A 20,108-nucleotide genomic window follows, 5' to 3' on the forward strand; every position below is an offset into this window, starting at 1 on the left:
AACGCGGTTCGAAGCGTTCGTCACCGATTTACTCGAGTTCGAGGATTTTGCTAGGAAATCGGTTGTGCCACGGCGAACCGCGTAAAACGACCTAACGGTTCACGAGCGTAATTATTCTCCTACAGGACGGTTCGCGAGTTCCCATAATCCCGAACGACACCTCTACCTGAAACGCTTCGGAACGCCGCGCCGTCTAATGATAATAATCACGCTGCGTCGACCGTTCTTATTGTCGCAATGTCGCATTGTCGAATCCGGAACCATTGATCGAAATGACGATCTAGACGGACAAAATGATTTTACCATTACTTGGAAACTTAAAGCCATAGTAAAATAGGTTGTTGGATTCGTCTTCATGTCAGCTACAACAATATGTAATAAGAAATACATAGCGGCAATTAAAAAACTAAGGTGACCATAATTTCTTATTAGCACTAGGTTTACGGAGCATTAAAAGCGAGTATTTTACATTACTTTATAAAAATAAGAAGAATGTGTCTATCCGAGTTTTCAGCCATTTTTTAAATAATATATACCTAAGGAAATAAGTTTGTTGAATAATTGCACGTAGATGGACCTTCACAATCTCAATAAGCGTAAATTAAAAATATTAGAACCCGACATTTTGCCGTAAACCTAGTGTTAATAAAAAAAATGTTTTGTAATTCTTTTCTTTTAATATACCTACTCATACCAAAAGAGTGATAACATTTTTATCACGAGCCTACATAAGGATCTACTATCTTTATCTTTCGTATATGTGAGTGACAGAATTCTTCACCAATCTTTGAAATTAATTTTGCTCATGCAATAAGTTCATTAGGCTTCGTACTCGCTCACTCACTCTGACAACCTTCAAGTCTGGAGTTTTCATTAGAATTACATTGATTTTGTGGAACTTTCAGGGAGTCGATTTCTGTCGTTCGATGATACTTAGCCTGGATCGTTAATCGAATTGATTCGAAGCACCGAGCGGAGCATCGATTTCGAGCGCAGTGAAACGCGGAAAAACTGGAAAAATGGTCGACGGTAAATGTAGACAAATTGCATAGGATACCGTCGAGTGGCGCAACAGCATTCTTTTATAATTTTTCCGAGGTTTCCAGAAAATAGAATACAATACGCTTGTTTCGCTGTTATCGGAAGCGCGAGCGGATCAAACGAGCTCGTTGATTTTTATTCCCGCGAGTTCTCGGCCAAAGGATGTAGCAAGGGAACAGTTTCCTGTTTGAAATAACATCGCTCAGCCGACGTTGACACGACGCGACGCGACGCGCGTCGACACCGGTCGATCGACGCTCCATCGACGCCGCAAATTGCTCGCCACTATCGCAGCTGTAAAAGCTGAAACGAACCAATGAAACCAGAATACACGTACGCATATTAATTTCGAGCAAGTTAGAAAGCAATCAACACCGAAAGAAAAGGACTACACTAGGTGAAGCAGCTGCTTCTAATATTACTTCGAACATTGTGTACCATGCAACTAATAACAGCTTTGAGATCGCTTATCTTCGAATTACATAATTGTGTAATAAGAACTGGTATCAGTGAAAAATCATGGTTTAATCGTTCCTAAATCGAATGCAGTATATATACGTACCTAAATCTCGAAAACAAAGACAAAATTTTTTTGATTTTTCGCCAGGATATCGGCGAAACTTGCCACTTGCGACGAGACCAGGCCACAGTGTCGCGAATGGCCATTTTAGGTGGAAAAAAATCATGTCAGAAAATAGATGTAACATTCATATATTCTTCTCTCGGAATGTTTTAATTATAACCGTAATAATTCAATTAATAGCGATGTAAGTATCGAAATCAATACGTGAAAGCTCCGAACAGTAATATGGCGAAATCATACGTTTATATTTGTTCTGAAGAAAATTATGTCAGAGCAATAAATATGAATCTTCAACCTTCTATGCACGATATTCTATATTAACTTAAGTAAATATTTACATTAATGTTCGCAAAGGTTCGTTAATAAAGTCGTTTACAAGAATTTTTAAAGATTTCTTAAGTTCCAGTTTTCTATGTCGGTTAGTTGACTTTAATAGAGCAGAACTAGAAAGTCTGAAAAGACCCCATCTTGAAATTTTTATTGCAATAAGTTCAAAGTATATAGAAGGGATTCTGATAAAAATCAGCTGCAAATATCTGCTGACCTGCCTGTCACAATTTTTGAAAATCTTTGTTACACCGAATGGGAATTCTAGGGAAGCAGGAGGAAATGGCTCCGCAAATGATGGTAACACGGCTACACGTTTCCTCAAAAACTTTACAGAAACTTCGAAAATAACAGGCATTAATAAGGAACTTCTTGAACGATTTTTTTATATCTTATCTGCTCTTTCTCCAGGTCCTAACATTAATTTTCTAAATTTCAAGAAATCTGTTCGCGAAACAAGAGATTTATTTATTATGCCTATTGCCAATTGGCATGATGTCTGAAGAGAACAGAAAGACATAAGAAGGTTCAGGATTGGCCACACATGGAAGAATTCGCGTGTATCTACGAACTACGACTTAATAGCAATGCTGTTAATTACTTCTGATCCCATCATAAATTATTGTAGAGTGATACCGCAAAAAATACAAATTCGCTACCGAAAGGTGTGTTAGATCTACTTTTAACAAGAACTTCCGTCTAATCCCATAAGTAACTTTGTTGATAGCGACAGCAATATTAGCGAAGAATTATTTTTACATTGTTATATTTAGATATTATTGTTGTACTTATTTAATATGATATTTTTTATATTCGTTTCTATAATTTATATAATATTTTTCAAAATATATGACCTAACAGAAAATTTCACTCGGTTCGAAGAAGCATGAAACGATCTATGATCTTTTTCCACCTAGAATGGCCATTCGCGACACCGTGCAGACGTCGCAAACATTCGTCGCGACCATACGCCCAGGAATTATGTAAATCGCCGGGAAAATCATTGGAAATTAAGGAAGCCCCGAGGATGCAAAATAGACGGCAAACATGCGTGCGGGACAAGGGGCAACAACGCTTATTGCGTTCAATCGCGAGCGCAGAGGAGGCGCGGGTGCGCAACAGGCGTTGTGTATTAGGTTCCCTCTCCAGCCCGAGTATGTGGTTGCTTTTCAAACGCAAAGATCAGTCTGTGTTACAATTTTGCGGTAACGAAGGCGTCGCATCGTACCGCACGCTATTTTCATGTCTTTATTTACTCCGCGAAAGAAAAATCCGAACAAATCGATCGGATAGATCCAACTACCGTTCACTTCTAGTAATTGCGCTAATTTTTCTCGTCCTTTTAAGCGTACCCATCCGACCAACTCCCTAGGAAAATGGAATTTTCTCTCTTTTTACATTTCGGTGTTTTCGACTTCGAGTCGAGCGGTTTGCGAAGCAAAGCAAACGAAAGAGAGAAAGGTGTTTTGTAAGTATGCCGGTGAAGCTTGACCGGAAGCGCGACCGTCCTTGGGGGTCGGGGAAGTTCGTGGAAGGTTTTCGGGTGCACCCTTGCGAGGACCCCCTAGGTAGGGGTCGTTGCGAGCAGCCTCGACCGATTCCGATGGGGATTGTCCCCCTGTTTTCCATGGGTTTGGAAGGAATATACCTGGCATCCCCCACTCAGTCGCACCTGCGGACTCCTTAAATACGCTGGCCGGATAACCGGTGTCATCAGTGACACATTCAACCGATTCGGGTTCGTATCCGTATCCGTGCGCGCGTGTTCGCGTTCAAATTCGTCGAGTTGTTCTATCATTTTTCGGAACGGGGTTTGTGTTCCCATCGGAAGAAGATCCTGAAATGTCCTGAACGCTGAGATCCACGGTATCATCATCTATCTCTCTCTCTGGTCTAGGCCTCTGCGGAACCCTTCGGCGAACCAGCACCACCATGTACAAGCTGTTCTACAGAACTTTCATTCCGCGTAAGTATTATTACGCCAACAATTTCATTCCCGTTACTAAGAAAAAGTTTTTTAAAATTGCTCGACGAATTCCAAAGTCGTTTCAAATTAATCTTGATTCTTCGGTCTTGTCGGAATCGAGCAACCGGTTTCTCTGATCGGCTAGCGCGTTTGAATTTGATCAAAGAATCTCATGAATTTTCGGTATTTGGATCGATTGGCATAGACATTTTTCCTACGAAATTCTTCGGGTAATTCTCTCTCTCTTTCTCTCTCTCTGTCGATTTGAATACGGAAACCGCGAAGAGAGCGCGAGGTTACGAGGAACGGTAGCATCGTGGCCATTAGAGACGGTAATAATTTCGTGAACAATGGCACACACGCGGATCGTTTGTAAATACAGCGTTGGAGCGGATGGAAAGTGCTCGTGAACTTTCTTTTGTAATTGCGCTGCGACGATGTTGTGCCGGCAGGATAGGAGACTCGAAGACCGTTACAGGAAAGTTTCGAGTATGTGTGTATGTACACCGCGCGTACACCGGTAACACACGGTTTCAACCGATATCGCCGATCTATTCGGACCGCGGGACTAGTTTCGAATATTCGTGCTCGATTTTCGGGAATCTCTACGAATCGAGAATGATTCGGTACGTTTCTTATGCGACCCTCGTCTTCGAACACATCGTTCTTGCGGAATAAAGTCGATCGGGTATTCCGGTCGAAAGCCTCTCGACTAGCCTTAGAAAGCATTCGCGATCTTCCTCTTCATCCTCTTCGTTTTTTTTCGTCGGTGGTCGATTCCGTACGTGTTTTAAAATTGTGTAAAATCGGAGAACAACTTTCCCAGCCGCGAGCTAGAGTTTTTCTATCCTCGGTCTCGACCATGGAAATCTACCGAATAACATACGTATACATCTCCGCGCACGTACGCGCGTATAATAAGTAGAGGAAATTAGCGACTTGAACGCATAGCCGGAGAAATTCAAATTGGAATTTCAAACAGTCGAATTCGTAGAACTCGAGAAACATCGAACAGTTGGTATGGCAATCGCGTGCTCCTGCTCGGTACATCGTGCCGACTAATTTCGTTGATTCCGGCAAGCAGTCGGTTCTTTCATTATGAGTTCCATCCGGGAAGGTCTTTCTGGCATCGGGGAGTTTTTCACCGGTCCGGATTCCGTGATATGGAGGTTGCTAAGTAAGCTCTGCAGCTCCGACGGGGGCTTCTGGTCCATCCGCGGGTTTGCAACGGTCAAACTGAAACGTTTATATGTTTATTATCCGAATGAGTCCGAAACCAATCCGTAACGCTGCCCGATTTATCGCAGAATTCTATAAGAATTTGGTTCGGGCAATGAAACTCTATCGAATCGCAATTTTTCCGAACATTTCGGTATCCATCGATTTCGAAACGGGAGCGCAAAGAATCCGCGAACTCGTGGATCTCGGTATCTCGATGGCATAAATAGAGATTTCTCGAAAGTTGCGAAAATTTGATACCTACGAGTAGACTCCGGATTTTATTTATTTAAGATAAAAATGGGTAGGGGCTATTTCAAACAGGGGGCATTTAAACTCTTTAAGATTGAAAGACTTTAGGATTGAAAGACCTTAAGATTGAAAGACCTTAAGATTGAAAGACCTTAAGATTGAAAGACCTTAAGATTGAAGAATCTTAAGATTAAAAGACTTTAAGATCGAAGGCCTTTAAGATTGAAAGACTTTAACACTTTGAACGCCAAACTAGAAACCCCAAAAATTCCATAAAATCAAAGTAAGTTATTGAATGAAATAAAAATTGCAAAAAATTAAATGTACGATACTGAGTAATCCTCCAACTTTCTTGCATGTTACAGATCCTAATTAAGTTTAGTACAATGAATATATCAACGTAAAAAATCATTTTAAAACCTGCACAAATAATTCTAAGTGGCGTTCAACGTGTTAAGATTGAAAGACCTTGAGATAGAAAGACTTTAAGATCATTAATAGATTATTTTCACTGCATTAAAATTATCAATTTATAGTTAGCTCCCGTGTCTAGCAATCGATGCTAGATGAAGAAATCCGGAGTCTACATGTTGTGCATAGCGTGACGGAGTAGCAGCGAGTATGCTCGCCTGGCCCAGCGTCGATCTCACCGGAGTCGTCTGTTTTCAGGATGGATCCCGATGCGCGTGATCATCGCCGTGATGATGTTCACGGCCTGCTGGACAAATTACATGTGTCGCCTGCAGATGCCGATCCTGGCGGTGCCGATGATAAAGGCGACTGGCGATAACTCGACGGGCGGGGCATGCGCCGGGGATTCTCGGTTGCGTCGCGCGATATCCTTCCTGGATCCAGGTGCGGAGCTCGAGGACTACATCTTGTCCGAGCGGATACGAGCCGCGGAGCACGCGGCTGCGGCTGCGGCGAGCGCTCGGTTTCCGCGACAAGCCGAGGACGACGACATCAGACCGTCGGATGTCGTGCTAGTCGACGGAAGGCCGTTCGGATGGAAGCCGGAGGTCAGGGGCCAGCTGATAGCCGCCTACAGCTACGGGAACGTTCCTGGGAATTTCTTGGGCGGGCTGATGGCGGTTCGATGGGGACCGAAACAGGCGATCCTGTGGACCTCGGTGGTGGCCGCCATAGTATCTCTGCTCAGTCCGATCTTGGCGCAGCTGCACTGGGTGGTTCTCTTGCTGACCAGAGTGGTGATAGGTTTGGCGGGAGGTGTGACCTTTCCCGCGTGCCATTCTCTGGTCGCTCAATGGTCCCCGCCCGACGAGAAGTCCAGGTTCGTTTGGTCCCTGCTCGGCGGCACCTTTGGCACCATCCTCACCTACCCCATGGTGGCCGCGATCGCCGAGCAGCTCAAATGGGAGAACGCCTGGTACATTCCCTCGTTGCTGATGATGGTGTGGATCCTGTTCTGGGCGGTCCTCACCTTCGACTCGCCCTCCGAGCATCCTGGCATCACCGACGAGGAGAAGGAGTACATACTACAGTAGGTATATTCGTTACGCGTTATGTTTGACATTCTCCCCGTAGAAACCTGTGTTCCTAAAGAATCATCCGATCGTGTTTCAGGGCACAAGCGGGAACGGTCAGGGCGAAGAAGCCGACGCTGAAGCAAACGCCCATCAAGGAGATTCTGACCTCGATCCCGTTCCTCAGCCTGGTCTGTTGCCACTTCGGCAACATGTTCCTGCTGTTCTTCTACCAGAACTCGATGATGCTCTATCTGACGAAAGCACTGGGCTTCCAGCTTACCAAAGGCGGTGCCGCTGCCAGCTTGCCGTGGGCGGGCAGGTTGCTCTTCGGCTTCTTCTTCAGCTGGGCCGGCGATGTGATCAAGCGCAAACAGCTCTGCAGTATCTCCGTGCTCAGAAAAAGCGCCACCATTTTCTGTAAGTTCGTTCCCAACCCTCCTTCCCTTTTGTCATATTTTACAAGATTAATTAATCGTTACTATAAAGATCGTCGCGTGTTTCAGCTCACTTCATTCCCGGCATCTTCCTGATCCTGGTCGGCTACGTCGGCTGCCGATTCGTCCTGGCGAACGTGTTTCTGGTGTTCGCCCTCGGCTTCAACGGCGCCGCCTCCATAGCGAATCTCTCGAACAACCAGGACCTCTCGCCAAACTTCGCCGGTTTCATCTACGGCTTGATGAACACGGTCGGCTGCACGTCCGGTATGATCATTTCGCCGCTGGTCGAGGAGATTGCCGGAAAGTACGGAGTGAGTATCCTCTTTCTCTTCAACTGGCTGGGGCAAATGGTACGGCTTGCTTTTTAATTCGTTGACCGCTTACCGCTTTTTTCCACCTCGTTAGAATAATCGTTGTGCCCGTCGAGTTTTGCAATATCGTCTTTTAGACGATTGCGTTGCGTCTGCATCTCACCGCGCCGCCGCACAGTGTTCGAGACACTGCCGCAAACTCCAGTTCTCAATGTACGAGATCTAACAAAATTTGTCTCGTCGAACATCAGTAATGTAACGTAGCTTTTTTTTTTAAATAATCGTGTCCTCTTTAACACTAGGTTTACGGGTTCTAATATTTTTAATTTACGGTTATTGAGATTGCGAAGATCCATCTACGTGGATTTACTCGACAAATTTATTTCTTTGGGTATATATTATTTTAAAAATGGCCAAAAACTTGAATAGACACATTCTTTCTATTTTTATGAAGTAATGTAAATTGCTCGCTTTTAGTGCTCCGTAAACCTAGCGTTAAAACGGATTAATTCAGAAGTTATTAATTTTCTGCCGACGTTCATAACCGATCGGACACTGTGCGGCAGCGCGATCGTTCGTTCAAATTTCGAAAATGATGATGATGATGATGATGAATACGGTCGAGGTACGACGCGAATTACCGAAGCGTTTGCAGATCGTGTTCTTGGCGTACTCGAGACCTCTGTACAGCCTTGTACTGTGTTGCGTAACTCATAGTACGGGCAGTACTGGGGAATTGTGTGCGCGGTGCATCCGGAGCATGTTTGTTCTCGCAACGTTGCGGTTGTCCCGTTTCGAAACGAACGAACGTGTGGCACATAGGAAAATTCATTTGCTGGGCGTAGACGAAAACGAATAGCGCTTTTCGTTCCCGGCTGTCCAGACCGTCGACGCTGGTTGCGTCTCGTGGGTACCGCTCGTCTCTATATCTGGAATCGTTTATAGTACGAGAAGTACCTACAAGTCGCACCCATGCTTCCATGCACACGCCTATCACGCCTATCGCACAATGCTTCATCACCGCTTTCATCCATTGCATAGCACGCGGTGACTGGGGGGATACGCTTGGTCATCGGTAAAAACCTAAACCGTTAGAGCTAACAGAGCTGTGTCTTTGGTCCAACTATGGTCGCTCCACGAGTACTCTTTTTACTAGAAAAATTGTTTACTGCTACAAAAACTGTTCTGTATTAGATTATAGTACTCTTGGAACGAACGGACATCTGTGAACTGTAAGTCTGGAAGGTTGACGCGTAACAATTGTGATTGTGAAACGCTTGAAACGCGAGTCGCTAACGGGTTCGCAGTTGACAGTGCTTGTCGCTCCGTTCTAGAATCCCATAGAGAAGTGGCAGATTCTGTTCTGGATCGGTGCGGCCGTGTGCATCTTCTGCATGGTGATGTTCATCATCGGCGGCAGCGGGAACATTCAGAGTTGGAACGAGATACGCGACGAAGACGACGCGGAACGGGGTGGGAGGAATTAGACCTTCGACGTCGAAGCATGCTCCTCGGTATCGTCTTAAACGACTCCAAGCCCGGGGCCCCATGACTCGCCACGGCCTACAACGACCACGACGACCATGATGAAGACCAAATGAACTTTCACCCGCTGGCCGGATTCTCTCGGTGTGAAACATTTTGTTGCGAACGTCTGTTTAGGATGCGATCACCGTCACCACGCGCAGCTCGCACAAGCGTGAAATTTTATAGTACAAGACACGTTGTTCGCACGGCGACAACTACCTATGCCAAATGAAACGGTTTAATTTTATACGCGATTTCGTTTCGAATGTTTTTCTAATACGAGCGATTGTCGGATTTTTACAATATGGATTAATAAAGTATGCCTTAAATCGTATCAGCTTCTTTTCTTCTTGTCGACGAATCGGAACCTACCTAGCACCGAACTTACGACGTCTAAATAAGATTCTGTACAACGAGACGAGGCAGTATGCAATAGTAAACATTGACACTATAGTTTGACAGAGTTGAATGTTATCTTCACTGCATCATCTCGTTGGACAGAACATGCTACGCGTTGCCTCGTACAAACAAGATCGAATTTATTGGATTCGACAGTCGAAAATATTTCGGTGAAACGAGCGAAAGTTTCGGTAAAATTTTTTATTAGCGTTCTATACATGAATCGTCGCAAATACTTTATTCGACACCGCTACAGCGTTCCGTCTCGCCGAATTCGTGTTTCTAACGACCGATCGATCGAAACTATGCTCTGTAGCGATTGCTATAAATGCATAAAAATCTGCAGCACGTGTGACACACTCGTCGAAACTGGCAGCCTGTATCGGAGAAATGAATACAAAGAAAAATATGGTTCACTCACTCTCTATCTCTCTTTCTTTCTTTCTTTTTTTTTTTGTATCGCTGACTTAAGTACGGTAAAGCAACATGCGTTGAGCACACTTCATTCCGACCAGAGTCGCATACTCTTCGACTTCCTTCTTCTCTTCTTCCTGTTCCGTTATCGGCTGCTGAACTCGTTCTCTGTAGATTCTGAACGGCATCGCTGTTTGCCGATACAAAACCAGTACCTGGGAACGAACGATTAAATTAAGGAAATTGATCGTAACTCGTCGATCGACTCAATCTTTTTCGTTCACGTTTTTCTGGATGTTCAAATATTTTTCATTTTACAGGATTCAAACAGCCCTCTCGACCAGCGGAAACTTTTTACTTCGCTAAAAGGGAACACAGGACCGACCTTCGCGTGTCCTCTACAGTTTACGTGTTCACTTGCCAAAAAACACTACATGGAAGTTATGGCTCTCAAAATCGTTCCACTCCTATCTCGCAAGAATTGATCGAGAGGACCGGTTCAACACTAGGTTTACGGGATCCGTCAAAATGGCGGGTTTTAATATTTTTAACACTAGGTTTACGGAGCACTAAAAGTGAATATATTGCATCACTTCATAAAAATAACAAGAACGTGCTGCCCCAAATTTTAGCAATATTTTAAAGTAATATATACCCAAAGAAATAAATTTGCTAAATAATTTCTCACCTATGCATCATTACAATCTTAATATTTTTAAATTAAAAATATTCAAACCCGTCACTTTGACGGGTCCCGTAAACCTAGTGTTAAAAATATTAAGATTGTAAGGATGCATAGATGAGAAATTATTCAGCAAATTTATTTCTTTGGGTATATATTACTCTAAAAATATTGCTAAAAATTTGGGGTAGCACGTGCTTGTTATTTTCATAAAGTAACGTAAAATAGTCAGTTTCAGTGCTCCGTAAACCTAGTATTAATCGGTGATGATCTACGTTGTACCTTATCGGTATCGACAACAGTATCTTGATCGATGGCATCGAGATTTTCGTTGAACCGGCAATATTTCTCCTTGTCCAGCTTTTTGATGCAGGGATCGATGTCGAACCACTCGTACGTCTCGGGACAGAGCAACTTGGACGGCTTCATTCTCGCCTTGTATCGCATCTTCGGGCACGAGTGTATGTAGAATCCCATGTAGTAATATTGCAAATCCTTCGCCGATTTGTTCAGTTGCCTCGTGAGGTAAACTTCTCGCAGAGAACTGCACAACAACAAGACGGTAAAGTTGCACGGATACGACGAGAAGATTTGCGATTAGGATACTGACCTAAGCGTTCCGAGGGATAGAAAAGAGTATGCCGGATCGTAGAAGAAATACACGCTCGAAACGCAAAACGGTAAAATGTCTATCACTCCGACGGCTATCAGTTCGTTGTCGAGCCAGTACTGTTCGTGAAACGCACCGTAGCCACACGGTGGTCCATTCTCCGGTGTCCATGGCTTAAACCGGCAAACACATAGAGGATCAACACGTCGCCTACCGGCGGTGAGTATTCAATAGTTTCGAATGGTCTACGTTTCACGGTTAAGGATTCCTTAATTGATATAGGTTTCTCAATAGCAACAACATGTAAAGCGTGGGATCGAAACGGACAAAAACAAAAACAATAGCAACAACAACAGCAACAAAAACATCAACGATAAAAATATCACGGTAATATCATACATAATTTATACGAGTTTAAACGGTGTATTGAAGTCTCTTATCGTAACTCGAACGAGATAATGAAACTGGTTGAATACAAAGTGTACCTCTAAAGGATGCTGTACAAAAAAGTAGAGGAATGTCTTTTTATCGCATTCCTCTGCTGACTCCCCATGGATAGCCATCTGATATTTTTTGTAAAGGTCTGCACTCGCGTCGAACGATTCGAGAAAATCGTCAGACTTTACTCTGACCGATTTGATCTAACAGAAAAGGCGATCGTTTAATAAACGGACGACATAAATCGTAAAACGGTCCACTTTGCTCCAATCGTGTATTGCTAGCATTGTTTTTTCTTTTTTTTTTATGGGGGTTTCGGTTAGAATTATGTATGATATTAGACGTCGTGTGCGCGCAACAACGAATAGACCAACAGAAATTTCGGGATAGCTAATCGACGAAAAGATATCGGAGATGATGAAATTACCTGTAAAGGTGACTTCACGAGAAATCCCATATATCGTTTCTCTGTAACTTTCTGCTCTGGAACTCCGTGTATTGTTGTCTGATATTTTTTGAATACCTCGAACGACTCTTTTGCGGTATTTAGGTATTCGGAGCTCATTGGCGTAGTTCGAACTAGTTTGAGCTTGCAAAGGTGCAAAAATTTAACATACATTTATTCGAACATCAAGCGATCAAACTAATCCTCGTAACAAACTACTACAACTGAATTATAGCTTAAGAAAAGAAAAAGATACGAAATATAGTTTTTTCTCATCTAACATCGCACTCTTCCAACATTCGAAACTAACTTTTCCTTCTAGGTGAAAAAAATTGGAGAAAAGAGGACCAACTTATGATATATGTGTAATACCGAACTAAAATAATCGAGGAACCATGTGCTAATTGCCCTACCTCCAGTCTATTCGTTCCACTCAACATTTCATCGAACAGCTCCTCCAAGCTTTTCCCCTGGTTTTGCTGTTTATCTTTTTTGAACATAGCGTCTATTTCCGCTTGAGTCTTTCCTTGAGCCAACAATTTATTTTGCTTGCGCTCTATACGTAAAAGTTTCGCCTTTTTACAGGGTCCTCTGGTCGGATTCATTTCTACAGATTCTAAGCTTCTGGAGGCAGCTTGGCAGTTCTCGTTCTGATTTGCTGCTCGTGGTATACTTTCCGGCTGCTTTTGTTGTGTTCCCAGGTCTGATATCGCACCTTTCTCCGAATTCGTAGGCTGTAATCTGGCGATAATTTCGTCGTCCACAGCCTTGACTTTTATCTCGGGAGTATCTTCTTCCAGATGTTTACCAGAGCGAGAAAAGTGACCGATTTCTATATAGTAAAACGCAGAAGCTATTTAGACAACCGTAAATCATCGTTTAGAGATCTGAAACCAACGATGCCCCTACCCGTATTGTCTCGTTCTTCTTCGCTCGTGTCCATCATATCATCCTTTTGTAACTCGTTTCTTAAGAATTTTCCCATTCTCTTCAAGATCTTCTTCTGCGACTTTGTGATTTTAAAATTTAATGCTTCGCATCTACGGTACACAATTATGGATCGTACGTGAATGTTTATTTCGTGGACGACAATAGACTCCGGTCCATTGGAGCGCAGGGTATTATAGACATTCCATTTAAATTCTAGCAGCCGGTCGATAATCGATAAGTATAACTGTAGTATGCTCACTTGATAGTGTACGAGGGACAACAAATTTGGTCCATGCACGGTTTGTAGCAGTAACAAGCGCTTCTTCTCCAGCCTCTGTCTATCAGAGCTTGATAATCTTGAACTTCCATGATGACTGCCTGCATGCCTGAAATGCGTCAACCTCGGAATAGGAAGGGCCACGCGTAGACTATATTAATTCTTTTAATTAGACAGCTTCCGACATATTAACGAATCCCACATATGCATAACTTGTGACCTGTCACGATAGCAACTTAACCTATGGAGCAGACTTCAACGAAACGATGCGACCGTGCGTATTGGATATACGAACAATCGTCGGAGTTCTAAACAAAAGGAAATCTCTAATGCTTATACTTGCCAGAACTGAAGCTCATGTTGGAGTTTTTGCAATAGCCACACATGCCTCTTTCTTTTTTCGCGTAATATACGACAATACTGTACGATTGCTTCGCCATTTTTCTTCTTATTTCTCCTCCGCTCGTCCTGTTACTAAAACGGTTATCTTAAATGTTGCTTATTCGGGTCCGATTCGATCGTTTCTTCGGTGTGAGAGTTGTCCGTGTAGCCTCCACGACGACAGCTCGACAACCGTATTGTATATTTACAAAGTATAACCTTCCGTAACAGGAAATGTCTCTGACGCTGTCATCTCGTTTCAATTTCAACCGGCGCGGCGCCAGTCATGATATAGGGACGGGTGTTTCCGCGCATGCGTGAAAAAACTGTCCCACATATGACCACTGCAGAGAGGAAATGAGAGTGAACAGAACCTGCATCGTCTTTTTAGCCTGGAACAGAACCAGTATCACCTTTCTAGCCTGGACCAGAACCTGCATCACCTTTCTAGCCTGTATTAGAACCTGCATCATCTTTTAGGCTGGATCAGAGCCTACATAGAAGAGCCTCTTTTAACATAGAAGTAGCATTCACTCTGGTATTATTAGGAATCCGCTGCTAATGATACAGGTAAGATGATTCAGGTTCTGGTCCAGGCTAACAATTAGACTAGGAGCCAGCACTATTCCTCTCTGATCACTGCGCGGTGCGCGGCGCGCGACCGTAGCGCTGAAACGCGGATATTTCGATCGAATTTAAATTGGCATTAGATAGAATACGATGTATGTAACAGAGCCAAACATCAATATCGTGTACGATGATAACGATCTAGCACGGATCGCAACCAATTTCTCATAAAACGAGTAATTGGATAATTTCGCGACAGAAAATACGAGAACAGACTATTCCTTTTCTCATCTACCATTTTGTCAATGTCTTTCGAACCCGTTTGTTTTCCCCGCCTTTTTCACAGTATAGTAGTACAATCGGTTATAAAAGTTCGCACTCGCACGCAGAAAACCGCAATTTCTGACAACCCATCAGCTCTTCACGTTCGTTAAAACGAAAAATACAATTAAATTTAGACCAAGCGCCCATGGAAATCTGCGAAAATTCGTTGCACTGCTGGTGATTGGTCGTGATAAAAATTTAGAGCATTTTAAAAATTTAGAGATATCGATAAATCCCGTGATTTTGTGCTTCCGATTCGATCGTGTACCAAGGTAAACAATTGTATGTAGGTATGTATCTACATAGAAAAACAATCCTTTATTTGTTTGGTTCATTTTTTGCACATACGTATGTATATAACATTCGCAATGTCGATATTCGATAATTGCTGCCGGAAAAGCTGGAGGTTACGAACTTCTTGGAAAACGACTCGGCACGCGAAGTACCATTTCATTGGATTCGAGTCGTCGGGGAAATTTCGAAATGGCGCAACGTGTTCGCGTTCAGCTATTCTCATGAATGAAGTTACTCCTGTTTTATATCAACAGGCGTCCCTTGCCTTACTATACAGACCGAAACATTGATCTATTATTCCTCCGGGATATCCTGCTCCCTCGACTGGCAACGGTTTCCGCCTGCCAGGGCAGTATCGACGAACCGAAATGCCTGGTCCAACGCAGACTTATACTACTGACTACCGACGCGACGCGTACAAAACAAATGCATTCACGTAAGTACATTTATGTACCCGCTTAACCTCAAACTAAATAATTAACGGATCGATCGATTTAAGGAATTCATGCGGATTTTTATTTATAGACGAGGTACGGCGTTGCAACAGTCATAAGCCGTTCCATAGCGTGCATTTTGCTGTAATGTATTTTCCACTTGTTCCCTTTTTAACCTCAAAATTAATTCCCGCGAACGTTGACTCTTGTGGAATGACTTGCTCGCATACTTTTAGCTATGTACATCACTGTAATTTCCACGAGTTACACTTCGAGACGTAAGCGTGGTTTGCGAGGGGTATCTTATCGAAGAAATTGATTTATAGCGAAGCGAAGTATAAAATTGTTGATTCCGTAGAAAGAACGAACGAAACCCCTCGAGCCTGGATTTCAAGACCAAATAAATCTGGATCTGCGATCCAGACACGGAAATGTTACGTAGAAGAGAACGATCCCTTGGTCCAGGACCCGTCGATGGAACATCCCTGAACATCCCTGGTTCCTCCTTTCTCCCTCCGCTGTCACCGCACCACGCGGTGTGTACATCCCCTCTCTCGGCAGGTCCTCGAAGCTACGGGGATTCGTCGTTCCCAGAATCAACGGGTGACGTCAATGGTGGCTAGAGAGAGGGGGATGATGCGAGCGAAGAGAGGAGAGAGGAGAGAGGTCCAACCTTCGGTACGACGAGCACGTTGGAGCACGTCGAGCTCGTCGAGCACGTCGGATTATATTATTTCACGGAACTCTTGCGCAATTACCAGGCGACGGAGGTTCATCCCGGCCCTTTCGATCCTCCCGATCCTCCTGTTCGGCGATATCTCGCGCGCGCGAGGATTAATGGGACTGCGACGACGCGTAAATTAACTCTCACCGCTTTACCGGAAGCGAACTGGGTGGTGGGACGGGACGAGCGTCAGTAACTCACCCTCCCCCTCCCGTCGTCTTCCGTTTTCTCTTCACACTTCATTGACTGTCTGTGCGGCCGAGACGCAGAAAGACGCCACGGTAGCTTTCCCAGAAAAGTTCTGTTTACTATGTCTACATTGAAGCAACATCCAGCAACTTTTTGTCGCCTCTTTGTTCGGTAAAGAAAAAAAGAAGGCGACAAAAAGTGCTTCACCGTGGACCTAAATTTACGGCCGTCGCGGTCGACGACCACCCTCGTCGCGAATTTCGTCGAGAGCAAAATCTACAATTATAGATGCTGGATCCTAATCGATTTTGGATGGATTTTGGATGCTGGATCCTAATCGAAAAAAGTGTCTTTGTCGTTGGTACCAAATAGAAAAAATAGGTCCAACTTGGCCGCTGAATCGAGTTCGTTAAAACACGAATCGATGGTAGGCATCGTCGAAGGTCCAGGAGGAGACACACGCGATTCTAAATAGCCAATTTCACGGTCAAGTATCGAGAAAATGAAAGGCCGCACCCTACGAAGGATACACATTTTCCCCGAATCCGTGGAGAAAATGGAAAAGTCTCTGGAAATGGAAATGCTTCGAACTTGGAAATGGAAAAGATTCTGCACACCGGCGGCCGTACGAGCTGCAATTTTCAGCATGCACTATCCCCAGGCCAAGTTGATTATCTTTTTAACGGCATTATTAGCTGCTGCGTCCCACCGTTCTGCATTAAATTTCGAAGGGGTTGAAAGCATGTTTTCCGGCGATACAGAGCACAAGCTGCTTCAGATTCGATCGCAGTCTCATCTTTGCGTTCGAACATGCAATTTTTTCTGTTCTGCTCTCTAGGAGTCAAAGTTCCGAGCATCGATACCCAACTTCAGAAGTTGTGTCCACACTGAAGCAACGTCGAGCAACTTTTATGAGTAAAAGAAGAAGTCAACAAGTTGCGCGATGTTGCTTCAATGTTTCAACAGATTTACGATCGCAATTTGCGACGCGATCGTCTCATTCTATTTTCTAATTGCTGGACCGTACGCGAGTCCTAGACACTTTCCGAATAGCAGGTTCAGTGAAAAATCTCGATCGTTGTCGATGCGCGCTGGTACACCCCCGATGGTTGTTTTGCTCGGTTTCCTTTGCGCAAGCGTGCAGCCGATTCTTTGCCACGAACCCTGAAATAGGTCAATTACGGTGGTGCGTTGCATCACGAATTTCGAATATCGAGTACGTAATCGCTCTTTAACGGGCATCCGAATTCTTTTGTTTCGTGCATCCAACCGCGCCGCTCGCACCAGCTGTTTCACCATTTCGAAGCGGTGGCTGCCGGGTAGATCGTAATCGGATTAAAGCGCAGCAGCGACGATAGATACGATACGCCCTCGAATGCGCTCAGTTTCCTCGAGCTATTCGATTCCCGTTAATTACAAATTCATTCGAAACACGGTTACCTCGAGAAGGACGCGTCGACGTAATTCATGGACGTACAGTTACTGTAGACATAGTTGCTCGTTTCAATTTTCATCGGCGTCGCCCATTCTCATATCTGGCGGCAATTATGTAATCATTTTTAAAGGTCCACGATCCATTGCTAAAGAATCGAATCGCGCAAGAATAATTTCAAAATCGCGAGCCAACAGGTTGCTTCGAATGACGTAATTTCAGAATTTCGTTCCACAGATTAGAAGAAAATTTCCAAGCTTCCTGCGGGTACCGAGAATCCAATTACGTATCCGGATCCCGGTCGGCGAAATGTCAAAAGATTTCAAGATAAGACGCGCGGGAGGACGGGTTGACGAATGCGGAAGCGTCGTGAGCGTTTTAGAAGGATTCCAAGGATGGCTGGCCGCGGTGACGAGAAATATTTCGCGCGACGTAAGAACGTCGGACGTTGCGACGTTGCACGTCATCGAGAAGGAGCGACGCACGGCGAGGAAAGAAGAAGCTGAAAGGAAGGGAAAGGATGAAAAAAGTTTGCCGCGCGTCGTCGCTCCTCCGTTCCTCTTCTCTGGTGGAATGGAGCGAAAGGAGAACGCGTGGGCGTCGCGACGGGTGGTTGCTCGTGGGCGTAACGAGGGACGACGTCGCGTGGGCGTCCGGCCTGTTGCGGAGGCTGAACAAGAGAACAGGATAAGGAGAGAAGCTGAAGCCAGAAGCGGGCACCGCATACGGAAATCCTCGGGTTTCGGTTTTAGCAGGATAGCTTAGCTTTCGAACGATGCACACTAACTCGACGAAATATTAGGGACCCACATGTAATCGATTATTTTGAAATCTAAAACAAACTTTGTAGTAAACCCCACAACTTCTGTAACTAACATTTTCTCGTATTGTTTGAGATAACCAAGATATTCAAGTGGACAGAGCTCGTGGAACACACTGTATATACTGGCTAGTTTAACCCTTTGCACTCGAGTGGTGACTCTGAAGCACCACTAGAAATTATTGTGGCATTATCTCAACGAAATTACGAGAAATTTTACAAAATATTTGTTACATTACAAAATTTGTATCTAACAGATCACTAAGCATTTAAATATTATATGTGGAAATCGGATCAGTTTCGTATGAATAAAATGAAAATATTCCAAGACGGAAGAAAAATTTAGTTTTAGAATGAATATAGCGCCAAAGTGCAAAGGGTTAAATTTGTTTTTCCTTTTCCGTTTGTCCTTTCAAGAAAAATTTGTATCTCTTGTTAAGTCTGTTGGTTGGTCGATTATTCTCGGGAAAAGGGAAATACTTTTTTTGGAATCGAACTCAGAGTGGTGAACGTGTTTGCGTCGAGTAGGCTGCTACCTCTCGGAACCACCGTCGACCTCGTCAACCCCGCGTGCACCAGACAGCGAGGAAATTCGTTGGGAAATGTCTCGACGAGGGCGAGAGAGACTGCGAGAGCTTGTCGCAACGGGCCAACAAGCGAAAACGCGTCGCGCTAAGAGGATTTTCTGTCCTGCTGTTCCGCCGTTCAGCTCCGGCAATGGAAATAACCACCACCTGGGGTAGGTCCTCTCCAGCCGTCTATCGTTCGTAAAGGTCGAAGCACCAGCTTTTCCAATTATTATCTTCTCGACCTTCAAGCGGCACGCGTTTCGTTTTCCACGCGCGGACGCGGACCCGGACCGGAAAATCAGAAATTCAACAACAATTCATCGGAATTTTAATACGGTCACAACGTAGGGTCCTAACAAAGGGTATTGAAGGTCATCATCAGAATTTTAATATTCTTTTCTTTTTCTTTCAGAAACGTTCTCCTTCGGGTTTCTCGCAACGATCCCTCTTTCGAAGTTGCTCGACCAGAGGAAAAGCAGGAATTTTGGGAACGCGAACGAGAGGGGTGCGACTTTGAAAACTGCAACGTTGATCGTTTTGAACCAGCTTTTTTTCCGGCCGAGGAAATCGGCGAGTCTGTTCGAATACCGATCTACGAACTGATTTTCGAACACCGGCGAATCGGAGTTTCGTCGAGGTGGCGTCGATAGCGACGGGAAGCAGTCAATTAGAGGGAGGCTGCGACCGTCTCGAAACAATAAGGGATGCTGGAGAGATATTGGGGAGAGAGCAAGTAGAATCTTGACGTGGAAGAAGATTTCAAGGATAGGCCCCGAGGATCTCTGTTGGGTCATCGCGTGGGCAGACTTATTTCGTGGCGCACAATAGGGTGAGAGGGAGAGAACGAGAGAGGGTGTGTGTGTGTGAGAGAGAGAGAGAGAGAGAGGGGGTGAGGGAGAGGAAGGCAGCTGTTCTCCTGTGTACACTGTGCACGGTACACCATACACTGTACACTTGTACATGTTTGTCGATGGTGGTGAGCCGCGTGCGCGCCCCCAGTCGCCGCGTCATATCAACCCCGTATCACGAG

The 20,108-nt window shown here is 44.4% G+C and overlaps 2 protein-coding genes across 3 annotated transcripts; one reads left to right on the plus strand and one right to left on the minus strand.

Annotated features, from left to right (window-relative positions):
- The first annotated feature begins 3,766 nt into the window (after positions 1-3,766).
- On the plus strand, positions 3,767-9,483 carry LOC143356239 (sialin). The gene is made up of 5 exons (XM_076791757.1): positions 3,767-3,917; positions 6,057-6,888; positions 6,972-7,291; positions 7,378-7,622; positions 8,957-9,483. Exons 1-5 carry the CDS (start codon positions 3,884-3,886, stop codon positions 9,107-9,109), a joined length of 1,584 nt encoding a protein of 527 aa, XP_076647872.1. The 5' UTR covers positions 3,767-3,883; the 3' UTR covers positions 9,110-9,483.
- A 506-nt stretch (positions 9,484-9,989) lies between these two features.
- On the minus strand, positions 9,990-14,049 carry Ate1 (arginyltransferase 1). Of its 2 annotated transcripts, none has more exons than XM_076791759.1 (8): positions 13,688-14,049; positions 13,327-13,453; positions 13,047-13,177; positions 12,551-12,969; positions 11,740-11,895; positions 11,255-11,427; positions 10,927-11,188; positions 9,990-10,177 (listed from the first exon to the last, which is right to left on the minus strand). In XM_076791759.1, the coding sequence occupies exons 1-8, from the start codon at positions 13,782-13,784 to the stop codon at positions 10,016-10,018; spliced, it is 1,527 nt and encodes a 508-aa protein (XP_076647874.1). In that variant the 5' UTR covers positions 13,785-14,049; the 3' UTR covers positions 9,990-10,015. The 2 variants fall into 2 exon arrangements, with proteins under 2 accessions (XP_076647874.1, XP_076647873.1); XM_076791758.1 differs by lacking the exon at positions 11,740-11,895 and adding an exon at positions 12,120-12,281 and having other exon boundaries at positions 13,688-14,048.
- Positions 14,050-20,108: the final 6,059 nt, after the last annotated feature.

This window comes from Halictus rubicundus, chromosome 8, assembly GCF_050948215.1.
Source record: "Halictus rubicundus isolate RS-2024b chromosome 8, iyHalRubi1_principal, whole genome shotgun sequence".
Lineage (NCBI taxonomy): Eukaryota > Metazoa > Arthropoda > Insecta > Hymenoptera > Halictidae > Halictus > Halictus rubicundus.

Bases quoted from the DNA above. Each gene is read 5' to 3' on its own strand.
- LOC143356239 (XM_076791757.1), top strand. From the start codon at position 3,884: ATGTACAAGCTGTTCTACAGAACTTTCATTCCGC. The intron at 3,918-6,056 runs GTAAGTATTATT...GTCTGTTTTCAG, and splicing joins CTACAGAACTTTCATTCCGC to GATGGATCCCGATGCGCGTG. The intron at 7,292-7,377 runs GTAAGTTCGTTC...CGCGTGTTTCAG, and splicing joins AAAAAGCGCCACCATTTTCT to CTCACTTCATTCCCGGCATC.
- Ate1 (XM_076791758.1), bottom strand. From the start codon at position 13,784: ATGGCGAAGCAATCGTACAGTATTGTCGTATATTACGCGAAAAAAGAA. The intron at 13,178-13,326 runs GTGAGCATACTA...TGTGTACCGTAG, and splicing joins TGTCCCTCGTACACTATCAA to ATGCGAAGCATTAAATTTTA. The intron at 12,282-12,550 runs GTAGGGCAATTA...CACCTTTGCAAG, and splicing joins GTGGAACGAATAGACTGGAG to CTCAAACTAGTTCGAACTAC.